The sequence below is a fragment of the Peromyscus eremicus genome, chromosome 8a (genome assembly GCF_949786415.1).
Source record: "Peromyscus eremicus chromosome 8a, PerEre_H2_v1, whole genome shotgun sequence".
In the NCBI taxonomy this organism is placed as follows: Eukaryota; Metazoa; Chordata; class Mammalia; order Rodentia; family Cricetidae; genus Peromyscus; species Peromyscus eremicus.
The window spans coordinates 101,853,587-101,870,881 of NC_081423.1; the positions used below are offsets into that span (position 1 = coordinate 101,853,587).

The window sequence follows — 17,295 nt, forward strand, 5'->3', positions numbered from 1 at the left end:
TGAAGCCTTGCTCATATACTGCAGCCCAGGAGGGACATTGAGGCCTGTCACTGAGATCCCAGAACAAGCCCACTTCCTCCCTCCCAGCAGGAGGTGGGAATCCTGTGTGCATCCTGTCTAGGAAAGAGTCTTACAGAACATATACATAAAGGAGGAGCTGTAATGTGCCTTCCCTGAACACAGAGCCTGTCACAGTGGCTGTCCTTTCTGCATGGTCAGCTCATTTGTCAGCGTGTTATGAAGCATTATTTATCTTTTATTTCTTTGCAGTCTGTTGAAGGAATTGTGTAGGTGGGTGGGTAGATAGATTGACTCATTTGTCTGCTTTCATCTGATTGGCTGCTGCATAGCTTGCTCCCCAAATCACCACCATCAGTGTTTCTTCATCTTCTTCCTTTGCTGTGCATGTCATTGCTGTTGTCTGGCCTTTGCTTGTATGCAGCAGAAGCTCACACATACCTTCTCAGCATACATTTCTTGCCAGTTCAGTTGTGACTCCTTCCTTCTGAAGCTGCCAGTCATAAGTGTGTGTTTATATCTCTTGTTTCTTTTAGACCTCTAGATTTTGTGACTTGTTTAAGATAGTTTTTCTTACACCTAAGTAAATAAAAATACTCTGCTTTTACACTTTTTAAATTCTCTCTGTTTTTTTGGGCACAGAGTCTGAGGCAATATCAAATGGTTAGTTAGATTCCAGCATTACCCATGGAGTCATTCATTGTTTCTTTACTGATTTAAAACGCCATTTCATTACAGTTATATATGGGGTCTATTTCTGGGCCTTCTCTCTGTTGATTTGTTTGTCTCGCCCTCACTAATACCAGCCTGTAATTACATAAATTTATAGCCTATCTAATATCTGGTAGTGCGAATCTCTATTCATTATTCTTTATTAAACTTTTTTCCCCCTAATTTTGTGCGTTTCTCTTCTGCACTTACTTTGGAATCAGCTTGTCAAATTACATTAGAGGAAAAAACCCTCGGGCATCTTGATGGGCCTGGCATTGCTGTATAGAGCCATTGGCAGGGAACTGGTGTCTTTAGAATCCTTCTGAGAGTGTTTATTTAGAGAGAACATTTCCAGGTGTTCTCTCTCAGAGTCCTGTGATTGTAAACAATCTGCCAAATGAAGACAGCGTGACATTAGGAAGAGCCAGAGCCTGGACGGAGTGTTCCTCGCCAGATCTGGGGATGGCCGCACACACCCCCATTGGCAGCACTTTGCATTGTCCTTGGGAGAAGACTGTGCCTGACTCTATGCTGTGTGGGGGCAACCTCCTGTTGGCCGCCTGGACACTCCCTCTCTGCAGGCCTTATTTGGCTGTCTTGTCTTCTGTTGAGCTGTGGGCAACCACAGAGTTAGTGTTTGTGGCTCAGCTGCTAGGAGTCAACTGTCTGGCTCACCACTTACACTGTTGATGTCCAAGCAAGGGTGAGTAAGTACAGGGTAGCTTTTTGTTGTTATGTTGGTTTGTTTTTGTTTTGGAAGAATTGCTTTAAAACATTGGTTTAAAAGAGGATTTTCCATTTCATTGGACTAGAATTTTCTCTCCTGTTATCTACTAGCAATCAGGTAAACAGAACAGTGTGTCCAGAAAGTGTATCATTTGGTCACTTAGTGTTAATATGTCACTCTTCTGTGGTCAACACAAACACTGTACAGAGCCAAACTCACTCACAAAGTACTCTGGACTTAAAGGGGCAGTGAGGAAAGCATGTGAATCTGAACTCCTCCATGCCCATCTGTGCTACACAAGCAGAGCAGCCACAGAAAACGGGCCTCAGAGGGTTCTCTGTGCATATGCCATGGCTGGGGGATAGAAGGAAGGGCTTCCAGGGTGGATGTGAGTTCACGTTCACGGTCTCGGGGTGAATCCAGAGTATAAAGGCTGCTGACGTGACTTGAACAGCTCCTGCCCTGTGGTGCTGCTGGAGTCGAGGTCAGCTCGGTGTGTGGTTTTATATGGCTGGTGGTGATGAACGGCTGCCCATACCAGACAGCTTTCTCCAGGGTTCAGGTGTTAGTCAGCAGCTGGGGCTCGTGACATGTCGCCGTGTGACCGTTGTGACCTGTGCTTCTTTTCCAGAACTACACTCAGTACATCCCTCTGTCCATATACGACCTGCAGACCTGGATGGGCAGCCCGTCCATCTTTGTCTATGACTGCTCCAATGCTGGCCTCATCGTGAAGTCTTTCAAGCAGTTTGCACTGCAGAGGGAGCAAGAGCTGGAGGTGAGGTACTCCAAGGCCAGCATAGTGATGCATGTATGTGCACACGTGTGCGTGCATGCGCTGCTTGAGCCTGTGTGGGAAAGTTCTGCAGTGAGATTGGGAAGCTGGGTCTGTGTGTGATAAAGGGTTCAGTGTGTTGAGGCTGAGGTGGGATGTTTGATGAGAGCTAGGGAGGTGCTTCTTACAATAATGTACCTACCGTTTTTAATCTAAACATCAAGGGGTAATATTAATAGGTAGGTGGTCTTGCTCGCTAAGCTGGTGTTAAACTGTTACAGGCACATTTGTTTTAAGGAACGTGGGCTCATTTCCTCGATCTTTTAAGTTTTACATCTTTTAACCCAAACAACCAAGCTAAATGGTAAAACCAGAACAGCTGCCAGGTAGGTCCATTGTCAGGAATTGGAGTCTGGGCGCTGCTTGGATAATGAAGTGATGTTCTGCCTGGTTGTTTTAATTAATATTTGATGGTTAAATTAAACAGTGAGTTCTAAAGAGAAATTGAAGAGGCAGTTTCAATTAAGAGGCTCCATCCAGTGGGCTGCACAGAAGCACTGGTGAGAACAGTCTGTGGCCTCTGGGGGCTCATGAATTCTGATTGGTTGCAGCACAGGAAATTCTCAATCCAAGAACAAAAAAATCACCTCAGTATGTTTCCTCAAGCCTTTTTGGATCTATTCAATTTTAATGTGTTTGTTGTTTTTCACATTTCATCAGAGGAGAGTACTGATGGAATCAGCAACAAAATTTGAAATTCTGTTTAGTAAACTTACAGTTAACATATCTACTGTTTAATATTTTATGTGTGTAATTGTAGCCCTTGTGTGGAGCCTACAGCAGAGCGACTGAAAATCATGACACCCTTTCCCTTCAATGTGGAGCAGAGGGCCACAGCGCTGCCCACGGGCCTCTTTGTTTTAGACTCTCAAGAAGAGGAGGGAACAGCCAGGGTTTGTGTCACCAGCTGGCTGCTCCACTCACAGCCATCTCATCTGGGTTGGCCTAGGGTAGGCCAGCTAGCTCGTCAGCAGTAAACACCGCAGTGCCACGAGACACTTTGTGTCTCCAGGTATCAAGTAAGAATATTGTAAAGAGGTTTTTTTCATTTATAATGTCAATAAAGGTACCAAAGAATTTTGAGCTGTGGAGTGGTAAGGGAAGCCAACAGCCCATCAGGCTAGTTAATGAACCACACTGGGCAGGAACCTGTCCCTTTCCAGCAGAGGCACAGTTACTGTGCAATCATCTCATTAAAGGCTGCTTGCCAGTGCTATGTGCTGCTCTGTCGGGACCATGTGTGTTCTCTGTATGTTGTCAAGGATAATCAGCCACAAACACTATCAACTTCATTAAGTGCAAAACAGTGATTTATATACATCAATTTTAGAAGTTAAAAAACATGTTTAGTGGACTCATTCATCATGAAGGAGATCAAACGGAATAAAACATTAGCCGATGTGGTACATGGAAGGAGGTACTGTGTTATGCCATGTGTTTTATAATTAGCTCAGCTTTTATCGTCATTCTCTTTAAAGTTGCAGTATAGCCTGAGCATGCATTTCTCCTTCATACTTACTATAATGGTCATTGTTCAGTCTCTTGCATAAACAGCGGGAATTAGAATCATAGAATTTTATAAAATTGGCTCCCAGCTAATACCTTGGTGTTCATTAGTCATTTCACTCTCTTACGTAGAAAAACAATCCTATGTAAATTGTTAGCCTTATCCTTTTAGTATATTCCTTCCTGACCTGGGTGTGGTGGCTTATGCTTGTAATCCCAACGCTGCACTCAGGAGGTGCAGGTCCAGAGGATCAGGAGTCTGAGGCCAGTCTAGGCTATGTGGGACCTGTTTTCAGTAACTAAAGACCTAATTCAACACTCTTCCCTGAGCTGGCCATTTTCTTTGTAAATTTGCAATATCTGTTGATATTTTTTGTCGTACAGTATGTAAGCTGATAGAAATTTAGTAATTGGTTTGTGCCGATGTTTGGAATGAAGTGTTTTGCTGCTGCTCTGGTTTGCATTTGGATGGGAGTGACAACACCCTGTGCCTCCTGCCTGTCCTGTGGCAGCCGAGATCCAACAGGGGAATCTATCTGCAGTGTAGGGGGAAGCAGAAAAGAGTAAAAATGATTAAATATAACACCAGAAAGTAGCTGGTTGGACCAAAAGCCCCCAAATAATAAATGTAAACACACACATGAGTGACATAAATTTTAAGGGTTGATTATCTGCTTTCGTTTTCTGGTGGTGTAGTGCTTGCTCTGGGACCCTGGGCTTTGGATGCTGTATGCTTCTTTCTCTCTCAGAGGAATACTGTAGGTAAAAGAGAAGGCAACTTCATAACAGCAAGCTTGATTTACCACAGCAGATTGACGCTTCATCAGAGCCAGGAAATGTATATCTGCCACTCAAGAGTCTTCCTTATTTATTTTTTATTGTATCATGTGGTTTTGTAATTTGAAATTAAAGAAAGCTTTCAAGTCTCTCTGCTTTCACTAATTTTAACTAAAATAGTATATCACCTTTAAAAGTTAAAAGATTACATTTATAATGAATAAAGAGGTCCTTGGCTCCACCTTCCCAGGCAGGAACACTGTTCGCCTCCTTCCTTCCTCCAGCCCTGGAGGGGGTGTGGTGCCCGATTTCTTGCTTGAAACACCTGTTTAGATTGTTTGTGCATGAGCTTCTTGCTCTTATGCAAACCAGAAGCAGAGCTGCCATTGGGGGCTTCTCTTTGAGGATTAGAGGTCTGCAAGCCCAATAGTACAAGCCTGTGATTCCAGCAACCCGGGAGGTCAAAGCAGGGGCATTGCAAGTTCAAGGCCTGCCTGGGCTACATGGTGGGTTCAGAGCCAGCCTGGGTGAATTAGGAAGACCCCTATTACAAAAGAAAAGGTAAATGGGCCAGCAAGATGGCTTACCATTGAGCCTGACAAGATGTGTTTTGATCTCCAAACCCTGCATGGTTGGAAGAAGTGAATCAGGAACCAGATGGAGGTCTGATAGTGGAGAGTCTGGTAGTTGTAATTAACATTTATTTTTATCTGATTGTGCACTCAAAAGAGAAAGCTGTCAGCTGATGGGTCCTTGTTGCCAGCTTCCTCTATCTCTGTCTCTGCTGCTCAGTTGTAGTGCCATATTGACTTCTCCATGGTTTGATCTCACTCCCACGCCACTCCTCCCTAACTCCTCTCAGATCCACCACTTCCCTGTCTCCCACCGAGTACGTTTTATCTTGCCCAAATATCCTGGGTGTGGGGCCATACTTGTCAACCTACCAGGGGCCATCCATACTCTTAAAGAAAATTGACTCTCCCACTCCCAGAAGCCATTAACTGTCAGTGGCTCCTCAGTTAGGGGTAAGAGCTTGTCACCCTCTCCTGCTCCATGCTAGACTGTTGACTGGCTTGATTTTGTGCAAGTCTTGTGCAGGCCACCACAGCCCTGGTGAGTTCATGAGTGCAATGGTCCTGTCATGTCCAGAAGACACAGTTTTTCTCAAGTCCTCCCTGACCTCTGGCTCTAACAATCTTTCCACCTCCTCTTCCTCTGTGGTCCCTGAGTCTTGAGCCTGAGTGGAGCTAGTGATGCAGATGTCCCATTTATGGCTAAGCACTCATTCCACTGATACTTAATTTTGTTTGTTTTCATTTTTGATTTTTTGAGATAGAGTTTCTCCCTGTAGTCTTGGCTGTGTAGACCAGGCTGGCCTCAAACTCCCAGAGATCCACCTGCCTCTGCCTCCTGAATGCTGGGATTAAAGGCATACACCACAACCACCTAGCTGACACTTAACTGTTTGCATTAATAATGTCATTAGCAGATCTATTCGAGCCTCAGCAGCTCTGGTCAATACCTTCCATGTTTAAGGCTCTGAGCTCCTGGCATTTTCCTTTGCATCTTGTCTCCCCAGCTGTGATTTCTGTCACCTGTGCTTGGTGTGTGGACGTTCTGAATGATGACAACATTGCTGAATATGGGGCTGGGTTTGGGATCTGCTCTTCCTGGAGAGAGCCTCTTTTCCCTTGTATTAGAGGCCTGTACTTCCCTGGGCTCTGGATTCCCTCGGCACTAGTGTCCCTCCCCTGCTCCTGTTGATGGCTGCCCGCAGCTCCAGGCACCTGTGTTCTGGACGCACCTCTTCTGTCTTGTTAGTCGGCTTTGTTCTGCCAGTGCAACCCAGGCACCAAGCCTGGAGGATGGATGACAGCAGTCTTCCTGGGCCCAAAACATTTACATTTGGAAAGCTGTAAGCGTGAGAGCTCACGATTGGATCCTAGACAGATTACAGTTTATCTTTTTCACTAATAAGATCTCTAAGGTGAATGATTTACTCCCTGAGTAGTACCTGTGGGAGCCAGCTCCTTCTTTCTCTCTGGCATCCTCTGTTGATGTTTTATCCTCCTGACTGCAGCCTGCCTGCCCCAGCTCCAGGCTGTTCTTCCGTGTCTTCAGGAGGAGGGAGGAGGAGGAGTGCTGCCTGCTCCTGCCTCCTTCATTAGAAAGTGAATGTAGGTTTTTCTCTGGAACCGTGCCAGGGACTGGACAGATAGGGTGGGCTACAAAGAGAATGGAGTTGGGGATGGCCATGGGATGACCTAACAGGAATGGCAGCCACTTTGCATGCACCATTCATTGTGGAAATAAAACCAGTTTGCTTATGAATTAGGATAAGATGTAAGAAACAAAAAGAATTAAAGGTGAGGGCTGGGGGCATATCTCAGTGATAGAGTGCTTTCTAATACAGTACTCCATTACAGTGGGAGGTGGGCAGGGGTGAGCAGTGTAAAGGTGAACTTGTTGGGCAAATTAGAAGGATAGTGTTTGGAGTTTGCGTAGAGATGTGATTGTGTGAGCTAGAGTTCTACATTGGTTTATGGAGATCAAAATTTCTTAGGAGACTTGCCTGGTCTGGAAAGTATAGGAAAGTCCCTGAATCACCATGACCACAGCCACTGAGTGTGTGAAGCTGGAGAAGTGAGGCCATGACCCCATGAAGTTCTCTGTGTTGTCAGCCCAGAGATAGGAGAGGGGTTGGAAGTGGGAAGAAAACCAATATTCAAAAGTCAGGTGGTAAAAAAAAAAAAAAAAAAAAAAAAAAAAAAAAAAAAAAACATTTCCTGGAAATAGGGATGATCTGCTGATGGCTTATTGCAAGAGGTCATGGGAGGTAAGGGCTGAAGGGGCATCTTCCAGTCTGTTCTAAGGCATTGAGAGCTTAGCGTGGGGGGGGGGGGGGTAGGAAATTCAGAGCAATCCCCGCAAATGTTCAGGGAACGGAGATAAAAAGAGAAACTTTGAGAGGTGTAGGCTATGGAGAGTGGGCTCTTTTCCTTTGTTGTTGTTTCTTTATTTTTGTTTTTTTTAGATCTTTTTTTTTAAATCTTGTTATGTGTTTGTCCTAATGGAATGACCCAGCAGCAAGAAGAGGGACATGGAGGTGTTGTTTGTGAGGGTGGTCCTCAAGACTAGAATATGGGCAGTGGTCACTGGAGAGGGAAAGGCATCAGGTGACAGAGAAGCTGCTGCTTGTGGAAGGTTAAAAACAGCCCAGAGCACCATAGAAGAAATGGGTGTGCACACATGCACATTTACGTGCACATGTATAGTACACCCAGAATGCACTGGTACATGCCAAATGTGCAGACACTTTTTGTGCTGCAGCACTGCTACACAGTGTATGCTTGTCATAGCAGGCAGAGAAAGAGAGTAAGGGCTTATCAGGGCTGGTTTTGTCAGAGTGTCCTTTAAGGATTGAAGAGAGCACATACCTTCATGCTCTTCAGCTGTCACTGTGCCCTTCGCTCTCCCACTTGCTAATAGAAACAGACTCTCCCTGAGCTCCTATCATTCTCTGAAGAAAGCCAAGACTCTGATGATTCAGTTCATTACTGTTAACTCAGAAGGCTGCGGGTGACAATGGGCAGAAAGTATCCAGATCTTTACAAGATATTCAGTTCATAAGCTCAAGACGTAGGCTCTGCTTATGGACCTGTCACCAAAGAGAGATGGCCTCTGCCACCAAAATGGCTTTCAGCTGACAGGGATGCGAGAGCCTCATGGGTTACTCCAGGATGCAAGGTTGTTACCTAACACTCTGTGCTCAGAGGTGACTGTGGGCTCATTCCCATTGTCAGCAGACAGATGAGGAAGCTGTGAGTTCCCAGAAAGACCATGGCAGAAAAATGGTGGCTGCCCTAAAGGAAGAGTATAGAAGTTGCCTGTGTGAGGAGAAGCCAGGATTCCTAGACAGCACACACAAAACTGAGAACTGCAAGCACATCCTCAGCACTGGTGATCACAGACCCATCAGTATTAAAAACACATGTCGTCTGGGCCCAGAACCTAGAACAGTTCACCAGGGACATTTCAGACCACCATGCTGTTGTGTCCAGAGGTCCTGCCTGCCTTCTGGAACGTGCTCTGTGCTGTGGCTTCCAGGAGCCCCAGTTCTGTGGAGAAGACATTTGTGATTGTGGATGTTATGCTACGCCTCACACACAAGAGACCACTCTGCTACTGAGTGCCTCTTCTATACAGTGTGACAAGGCTGGACAGTAACACCTGGACACCTCCTTCCTCAAGGGATCATGACTCTGGGTCTGTCCTCCAGCAGCTGGTCAGCTCAGGATAGAGGGGGTGTTAAGCTGCTCCTAAATATCTTGAGCACATGGCTGTAGAACCTTCCACATTTCCTTCTCTGTAGTTGTTGATTCAATCCAAGCATGATTGGGAGTGGAATTTGCTTATCATTTCTAATTAATGTGTTCATTGAGTTGTAGAATGGTTTGAGAGCATTTAGAAGCTGAAACTGCCAGCAGCTAAGTGGATTTAAAATAATGGGCGGTTCATTAGGGTAAGCTCAGAATAATCGTGAGAAACTGTTGCTGAACAAGGCTCTAGAAGCTCTTTGAAGGACATCACTGTGTTGTTATCCAGCAGAAGTTGCTCTCTGCTCCCTTGGCCAAAATTCCACAGTTTCTAGCCATTCGAACCACTTGGTTAAGTTGTTATTAACGATTGGGTGCATACAATGACGTGACTTGTGTATGAAAGGTCTACTTCTGATATCTTTAATATAGTGTGTCACATGTTAGGCCTGAATACTAATGAGGTCGGGCAAGTAGCGTGAGCTCCACTTAGCTCAGCTCTCTCTGATCTGCAGACTGTCCTACATAATGAGGTGTTGAACAGAGAATTAAAGTTGTTTTAAGGTAGAACTAGTCAGAAAGAGAGCTCTTGAGACCCTTGAACTTACTGGTGTCTTATCTTACTATAAAGTTGTTGCTCACATGTATGGGAAAAGGCAAAAAAAATTCTATTTCAGTGGCTAGTTTAAAAACAAGAAATGGGGGCTGGAGAGATGGCTCAGGGGTTAAGAGCACTGGCTGCTCTTCCAGAGGTCCTGAGTTTAATTCCCAGCAACCACATGGTGACTCACAGCCACCTGTAATGACATCTGGTGCCCTCATCTGGCCTGCAGGGATACATGCAGGCAGAACATGTATATGTAATAAATAAATCTTAAAAAAGAATTAAACCTTGTTTAAAAAAAACAAAAACAAAACAAAACAAAAAACAAGAAATGCAGGTGCTGCCCTGAAGTGTGGTATGTGACCTGGGAGGTTCCTGGCCTTGCCTGGGAGCTGGAGCAGGTGTCCACTCTGGAGCTGGTTGCAGTGAATTGCACCTAAAGATTGTTCGGAGCGTGGGCCTCCTGATTGCCCAGGAAGAAATTCCCTGGGCAGAGATGCCACTCCCTTAGTCCTTCAGGAGCTCTGGTGCCTGACTGCCTAGTAACAAGCCTTCTATGCATACTGCCTTCTGAAGGATTATTTCGATTAAAGGGCCAGTATCTTAGATAACAAAACTAAAATAATGTATGGGAAGAAACTCCTATGTGGAAATGGAGGGTTTTTTATTCCTATATTAGCAAATTTAAAAAGATTGTTCATTGGTTGAATCCTTTGCCTTAAATTTTCAATGTTTCTTAGAAAACTGTCACCGAGTCTAATTATCGGTGAGGCAGAACTATCATGTGTATTCAGTGCGGCTTGTGGGTGGTAGGTTGACAGAATGCATCTGAGACTCGATCACTCTCTGCTCCTCAATGTGGTTCACCTGTGCCCAAGCCCAGGCCTTTCCTTGCTCATAGACCAGTTTCCTGCAAAGGTTTGTTTTGTTTTGTTTTTAATCAAAAGGGAAAATAGAGAATTGACTTTAGACTGCAGGTCACTGGCCGTTCCTTCCTATTTAGAGTGGTTTTCATTTTCATCATTGTTGGCTGCCTTTATGTATCCCTGACTGTTGGTAGTTAGCAGTCTTACTAAAACAATACCAGTCTGCCAGCAGCTCCAGACAGACATCTCCAGGGCATTAATCCACACTTCAGGACTCTGCCCTTGCCTCTGCTGCCTTCCTAGATCCTACCCAGGTGCAGAGGTCGTCTTCTCTGCTCCCCTTAAGGCCTTTTCCACCAGGCTGGGCATTGAAGAGCACTTCCTTGCAGCTCTACCTGCTCTCCAAGTGCCTGTCCTGAGGCTGCGATCTGATGCCTCTGCAGGCTCCAGGGCTCTCACCTGACCCTACATGAGCAGATCTGTCCAGACCTATCATTCTGTAGAGCAGGGTGTATGTGACAGACCTGGAAACTAATTTCCTGTGCAGAGAGCTGTGGCTTTGCCGTCTGTTTTAGCTTATACAGCCAGAGCCCAGAACATTATTTTACACATGATCTTGCCTTCCTTCTCTGTGCCTTAAGAAAACCTTGGTAATATTGCTCAAGCCACTGAATTCTGAACTGTACATTTGAATTCCCACGTGGCTGGGGTGCAGCTTAGCCAGAGTGTTTGCCTATGTAATACCCTAGGTTTGGTCCCCAGGAAGGCAAAATATAAAATATTTAAGGTGGCTTATTTTATATTTCATAGAATTTAACACTTATTTCCCTAGAAACTGATGTTTTTATTAAATGGCTTATATTGTTTTGCAGTTGTGTATACAAGTGTCTGAATTTTGGCTTTGGGCTTAATATTTCTGTAGTGCAGAGGGTAATTGGTAAAATATGCTTTTGAAACTCACCATTGGAGGAATTGAAGATGCTGCAGCCGACATTTGGACAATGAGATGTTAACATTGTATGTCCAGGGGCTGGCACAGCTGTGTAGATTTGCTGTAAAAGGCCTGCTGCTTGGAACCTCAATATCAGATGCCTCAGCTAGACTCAAGAGGGTCTAGAACAGTACTTCTTAACCTGTGGGTCTCAACCCCCACAAGGGTTGCATATCAGGTATTTGCATTACCAGTCTTAGCAGTAGCAAAAATACAGTTAGGAAGTAGCAATGGAAATAATTTTGTGGTTGGGGGATCACCACAACATGAGGAACTGTATTAAAGGGTCTCAGCATCAAGAAGGTTGAGAACCACTGCTCTAAAAGAAACAATGGGCCAAGAGAAGTCCTAAAACAAGATCAGAGCAGGAAGATAGTCACATCAGTATGTAGTTCAGGCTGGCTTTACTCGAAGTGGTCCTCCTGCCTCATTCAGCCTTTTGAGTGCTAAGATTACAGTCAAATTGTTCTTTGAAGTCTGTTTCCTAATTGCTGGAGTTCTTTTCAAATGGAGATAAAACTTAGCACATAAGAATAGTGGAAGAAGTAGATGAATAGTGTGTATAAGAGAGCATTGAGAAATATAAGATTCGTGCAACTAACAGGAATTGTCAGCAAGGAGTAAAGGTGGTTGTGGGACTTAGAATGACACTTCTCTGACATGCTACCCTCCTCGGTGCCCATCAGGATTGCCTGTGTGGCTCCCATTGGATAATAAATAAAGCTGCATTGGCCTGTGGCAGGGCAGGGTGAGGTTAGGTGGTACATTCAAACTGAAGTTGAGATGAAGAAGGGTGGAGTGGAGAGGGATGCCAGCAGACCGGTAACACCATGGCCACGTGGCAACATATAGATTAATAGAAATGGGTTAATTTAAGATGAAAGAACTAGCTAGCAAGAAGCTGAAGCCATAGGCCATACAGTTTATAATTAATATAAGCCTCTGAGTAATTATTTATAAGCGGCTGCAGGACCATGGGTGGGAGAGATTTGTCTGGACCTTGGGGCCAGTCAGGACCAGAGAAACATCTGGCTACACAATGCAATGGTGTCTTGTCTCATGGGATTAATAATGCAAAGGATTAAGCAACAACCTAGAAACTCAGGAGACTGAGTGATCCTTGCTCTCAAATGGCCTTATAAGTAAATAAAACTGCGCCAGGGAGAAGGTTCTTTGGGGCATTAAAGTTCATCAACTTTGAGACGCAACTGTTTTGCTAGATCCTAAACCAAGATGGACTGGGTTAAATTGGGGCTCCATAATAGAAAGCTTTTCATTATGGCCCAATCATGGGCACTCATAGAGGGCTGCTGAAAGCTGCTGGGCCTCTGTAGTCGGTGTTGTCTGAGTTCCCTGTTATCTCAGGTACCTGTGTGTCATGCAGGCCCACTAATGAGAATTCATATGCCAGTATTTTGCCTTCCCTTCTGCCCTGTGGTCTGTCTCCCTTGAGCTGTCTTTTCGATGCTGATGAGCAGCTTTGGGGCCCACACTGTGGTGCTCCAGGGATTTCTCTTCCTCAGTGCCACATGCCTGTGAGCAGCTATTATCATCTGCATCACACTGCTTGCTTAAGGCAAGCCATTGCTCACAGCTGCTCTGCTTCCCCTAGCTGGGCACTGTGTAAAGCAAAATCATTCTGGTGTATCATGCATGTTTCGATGGCTGCTGCTGCTTTGGTGACACAGCCAGGCACAGAGCTCTCTGTGGCAATGTGAGTAGGTCACATACCAGCCAGTCCTGTCACTTGCCAGTGTTTGAATGCACTAAATTATTTATTAAAAGATTTTTACTTCGGCAACTGAACATGGAGCCTCATCCCTGTGTGTAACCCTAGCATTCAGGAGGGCGAGGCAGGAAGAATTCAGGACCAGCCTGGGATACAGAGCAAGACAGTACCTCAAACAAACAAAAAGTGTACAATTTTGACTTGGTTTTAAGTCCGAAAAGAGATATGGACATTATTGAGGTATGCAGTAATTTTTTTTTTTAATCCTTTCCAATTTCCATGCAGTATGGCCTCAGTCCAGGGCTTTTACCTCACCAAATGTCACTGAGGGAAATATCAAATATGCCATATTTTCCCCGCCTTAAAGAGGCAATGCTTAAATCTATCCAAACCTTTTTTCCATGCCATTAAACCCTCCACAGTAATGTCATGATAAATTGGGGACTGAATGTTCAACCTAAACAGGTCAGTACGGAAGATTGGGCAGGGTGTGTGTGAATACTGACACCATCATGGGGTGTGGAAGGGCCTTAACAGAGGGAAAGTTTGTCCAGGGTAGAGCCTTGTTCGCTTGGTGCTGCCTTCCTTTTCTTTTTTCTTTCTCTCTTTTTTTTTTTTTTTTTTTAAAGATTTATTTATTTATTATGTATACAATGAGTGTTCTGCCTGCAGGCCAGAAGAGGGCACCAGATCTCATTTTAGATGGCTGTGTCACCATGTGGATGCTGGGAATTGAACTCAGGACCTCTGGAAGAACAGCCAGTGCTCTTAACCTCTGAGCCATCTCTCCAGCCCAGCTGTCTTCCTTTTCAGTGCATAGCGTTTTCCCCCAGGAGTGTCAACTAAGCCACTGTCTTTCTGTGTCCTCCTGTAGGTAGCTGCAATTAACCCAAACCATCCACTTGCCCAGATGCCCTTGCCTCCATCAATGAAAAACTGCATCCAGCTGGCAGCCTGCGAGGCACATGAGCTCTTGCCAATGATCCCTGACCTTCCAGCCGACCTGTTCACATCCTGTCTCACCACTCCCATCAAGATTGCTCTGCGCTGGTAAGTGTCCTATAGTCCAGGTTTTCATCTCAGGGACCAAAGGCATTATCCTGGTCACAGCAGTGTGCCTGCCATGTGTTCTGATGTCTCAGGACCTGGGTGTTTGCCTGGGTCTAGTCTGAGGGTGGATGGAGTGTTGTAGAATATTATTTTAAGGTGTGTTACTTTTGTTTATGCTCTGGAACATTTGTTTAATGATGCAGTCACCTGCAGTCAGGAGGCTGTGTTAGCAGCTAGCTGACAGGAAGTAGCAGGGAGGAGCCAGTTGGAGAAGGGTTTTTAAGGAGGGGCCAGGAGACGCATAAGGGCTTTTTAGAAGATAGGAGCAGTGAGAGGAGGTGAGCTACGTGCTATTCAGCCTCAGAGGAGCAGAATTCCTCCTTAACCTTTGAATCTTGAGTTCTTTAGAGGGACAGAAGTTTAGTTAAGTTCCCTTGTAGTTCTGAAAGAGTCGGATGTTACCGGAAGGATTTTTGGGTCCCTCCTGCCCTCCCCCCACCACCTTGGACCTGCAGCCGCTTATAAAATAGTCATTCAGAGGCTTAATATTATTTATAACTGCTCAGCCATTAGCTCAGGCTTATTACTGACTAGTTCTTACACTTAAATTAACCCATAATTCTTATCTATGTTTGGCCACATGGCTTGGTACCTTTTCTCAGTTCTGCCTTGGCATCTTGCCTCCTCTGTGTCTGCCTGGTGACTTCTGACTCAATCCTTCCTCTTCCCAGAATTCTCTTTGTCTCCTTGCCCCGCCTATACTTCCTGCCTGGCTACTGGCCAATCAGCATTTTATTAAACCAGTATACAAAAGCATTATCCCACAGCAGTCAGAGCCTGAGGGAACAGAATTCCCTCAGGCTGTGGCTCTTGTGGCCTAACCCGGCTGAGTTGCAGTTTCTGATTCAGACAGCTGTGGCTTAAAAGGAAGCAACAATTTAAGAAAAAAAAAAAAGGACAACAATGGAGCTCTTCCCCTTGGATCTGGTCACATACGGTTTGCTGCTTTGTGGTGTCCAGGAGCACCCTGTGCACATCTTTGTTCACTAAGGGGAGTAGCCAGAGGTAGTGCTAAGATTAGCCTCACCAACTTTTATTGGGGAGAAGGAAGTTATCTATGAAAGCAATCACTGCAGTTCTTGCTTGAAGTATAGTATCCGAGTTCATCTTAGCAGTGAAAAGTGACCCCTCTACCACCATACTTCTTTGAGTCCTGTGGAAATACTCTAAGGAAATGTATGTGGTGTATCAGACCCAGCCTGCATTTGAATACTATGGCTGCTTGCACTCTCAACAAGTGGCATGTGTCCAACTTGCCACACTGTACTAGTAGTCTTTAGTACCAACTTTTCATTTATGTGCTGCTGGAAAGCCTGTATGCAGCCACAGTCTCACCACCATCTGAAGGGTTTGGATGAGAGCCGTACAGCTGTGCTGGCACACTGCACCCTTTGTGAGATGCCTGCCTGGGTCTTTATCATGTCAGCTTGGCAGTCCAGACTCAATTTCCTGGTCCTTCCCCAAACTCATAGAAACTGTAGAGAGGTATAGACCTAGGTTTATGAGCAATGTGGTCAGCCCTGGAGTCTCTTGCCTGGAAAAGATCCACAGACTGTGTGCCTGGATCTAGGCCTGGGCATTCTCTTTTGCACCTAGTGGCATAGCCATACATGACTGAACTAGATATCCAAGGAGCATACCATCCCTCAAACCTAACTGTGTAGAAAGAGGCAGAATTAACCAAATGCAGGTGTAACTTACACAAGGAGGAGATATGTCACGTTGCAGGTAGCTAGAAGCCAGGTAAGAAAGAGAGGCCAAGGAGCCTGAGGAGAAAGGAACTGGTTCTGTGTAGTTTGAAATGAAAGGTAGCGTGTGACTTCTGTCAGGAAGACTGCCGAGGTTAGGTAGATGAGCCTCACTGGAAACACATGGGTCAGCATTCCAGGGGAGGCAGAAGATGCCAGGCAGCATTAGGAGACAGAGGAAGAAACCAAGGCTTACATGGCAAAGGGCTGGAAGGCCCCAGATAGCGGGGTGTGAGTGTCAGGACCTGGGGGACTCTGACCCAGCTCCTGCACCAGACTGAACATGTTCATGGCAGAATATGCTTCACTCAAAGCCTCGTTGCTTATGTGCCACCCTGTCTGTCTCCAGGCCTTTGCATTTGTCAGTCGATGGGAACATTATTTTCCTATCTGAATGTGTGTCTGGTCACTTTAAGGTTAAAGAGTGAGGACCCACAGAGTATGTGTGGGCCTAGCTATCCGGGAGTTTGTACACTCGATCCATTTCCTGGAAGCAGAGCATGCTACTCCAGCTGTTCCTGAAGGAGGCCAAGCTGAGCACTGTGGGCAGGTTTGCAGACAGACATGTTGCCTCTGGGAGAGGGAACATGGCCTGAAAGATTCTTTTTAAATAGGTGCTTTATGCAAGATAAAGTAATGTGAACATTTCAAGGCAATTTATGACCAAGGACTGAGTGGATTCGTGGCACCAGAAGCTGCTGAGTTCCATGGGACAGATGTATTCCTTTAGGCCTTGAATAATCAAGCGTTCCTTTCCAGCAGCTGGGAGTGGAAATGGAGTGCTTCCCGAGTCAGGGTTTGAGAGGAGGGAGAGTAGTCAGATAGGTGTGCCCTGCCAAACGTCCCAGAAGAATGAGCAGGTCAGCCCTGCCAGGCCGGAAAGGTAATCATGACCAGAGGGTGGGCTTTTTTAAGCTGTAGGGGTACTGAATGACTTCATCACCTAAGACCCTGAGGGATAGCCCAAAGAGTGTATGTAGGAAATTACTGGAGAATTGTATTTAAGAAGATGATCCAGGTAGTGATAAGGGAGGCTGCCAGTCTTCAGTAGGCTGTGATCATATCTAGTAGAATAAGCAAGAAGCTGTGGAGTGGCTGTGTGTCAGAGCTGCCAAGGCCACAGTGGATCCCACAGAGCTGGATGCATGGCCACTTCTGTCTTTCCTTTGGGACTCCAGCTTTTCTGTCTGAGTGCTTTCTGGGTCCAGAATGGACATGGGGCATTAGCTTTGCAGTCACTCTGTGTGCACTGCCTGCAGGCAGAGTCCTGCAGTTGTCTAGGCAAGGTGACTGGATGTGCAGGGAGGGTGAGAAGAAAGACACAAGCATCCACAGAGCCTGAAACCGTGCCTGGACT

The 17,295-nt window shown here is 45.5% G+C and overlaps 1 protein-coding gene across 2 annotated transcripts in view; it reads left to right on the forward strand.

The window, feature by feature from the left end:
* The window catches only part of Rptor (regulatory associated protein of MTOR complex 1), a 350,353-nt gene that overhangs the window by 169,617 nt on the left and 163,441 nt on the right, over positions 1-17,295 (forward strand). The window contains exons 1-3 of one of the 2 annotated variants that reach the window (XM_059272252.1): positions 1,331-1,432; positions 2,088-2,234; positions 13,955-14,130. In XM_059272252.1, the coding sequence (XP_059128235.1) occupies positions 2,136-2,234; positions 13,955-14,130 (275 nt within the window). In that variant the 5' untranslated portion in view covers positions 1,331-1,432; positions 2,088-2,135. Of the gene's footprint in view, positions 1-1,330; positions 1,433-2,087; positions 2,235-13,954; positions 14,131-17,295 lie in introns of those variants that run through there. The other variant, XM_059272251.1, reaches the window with a different exon arrangement.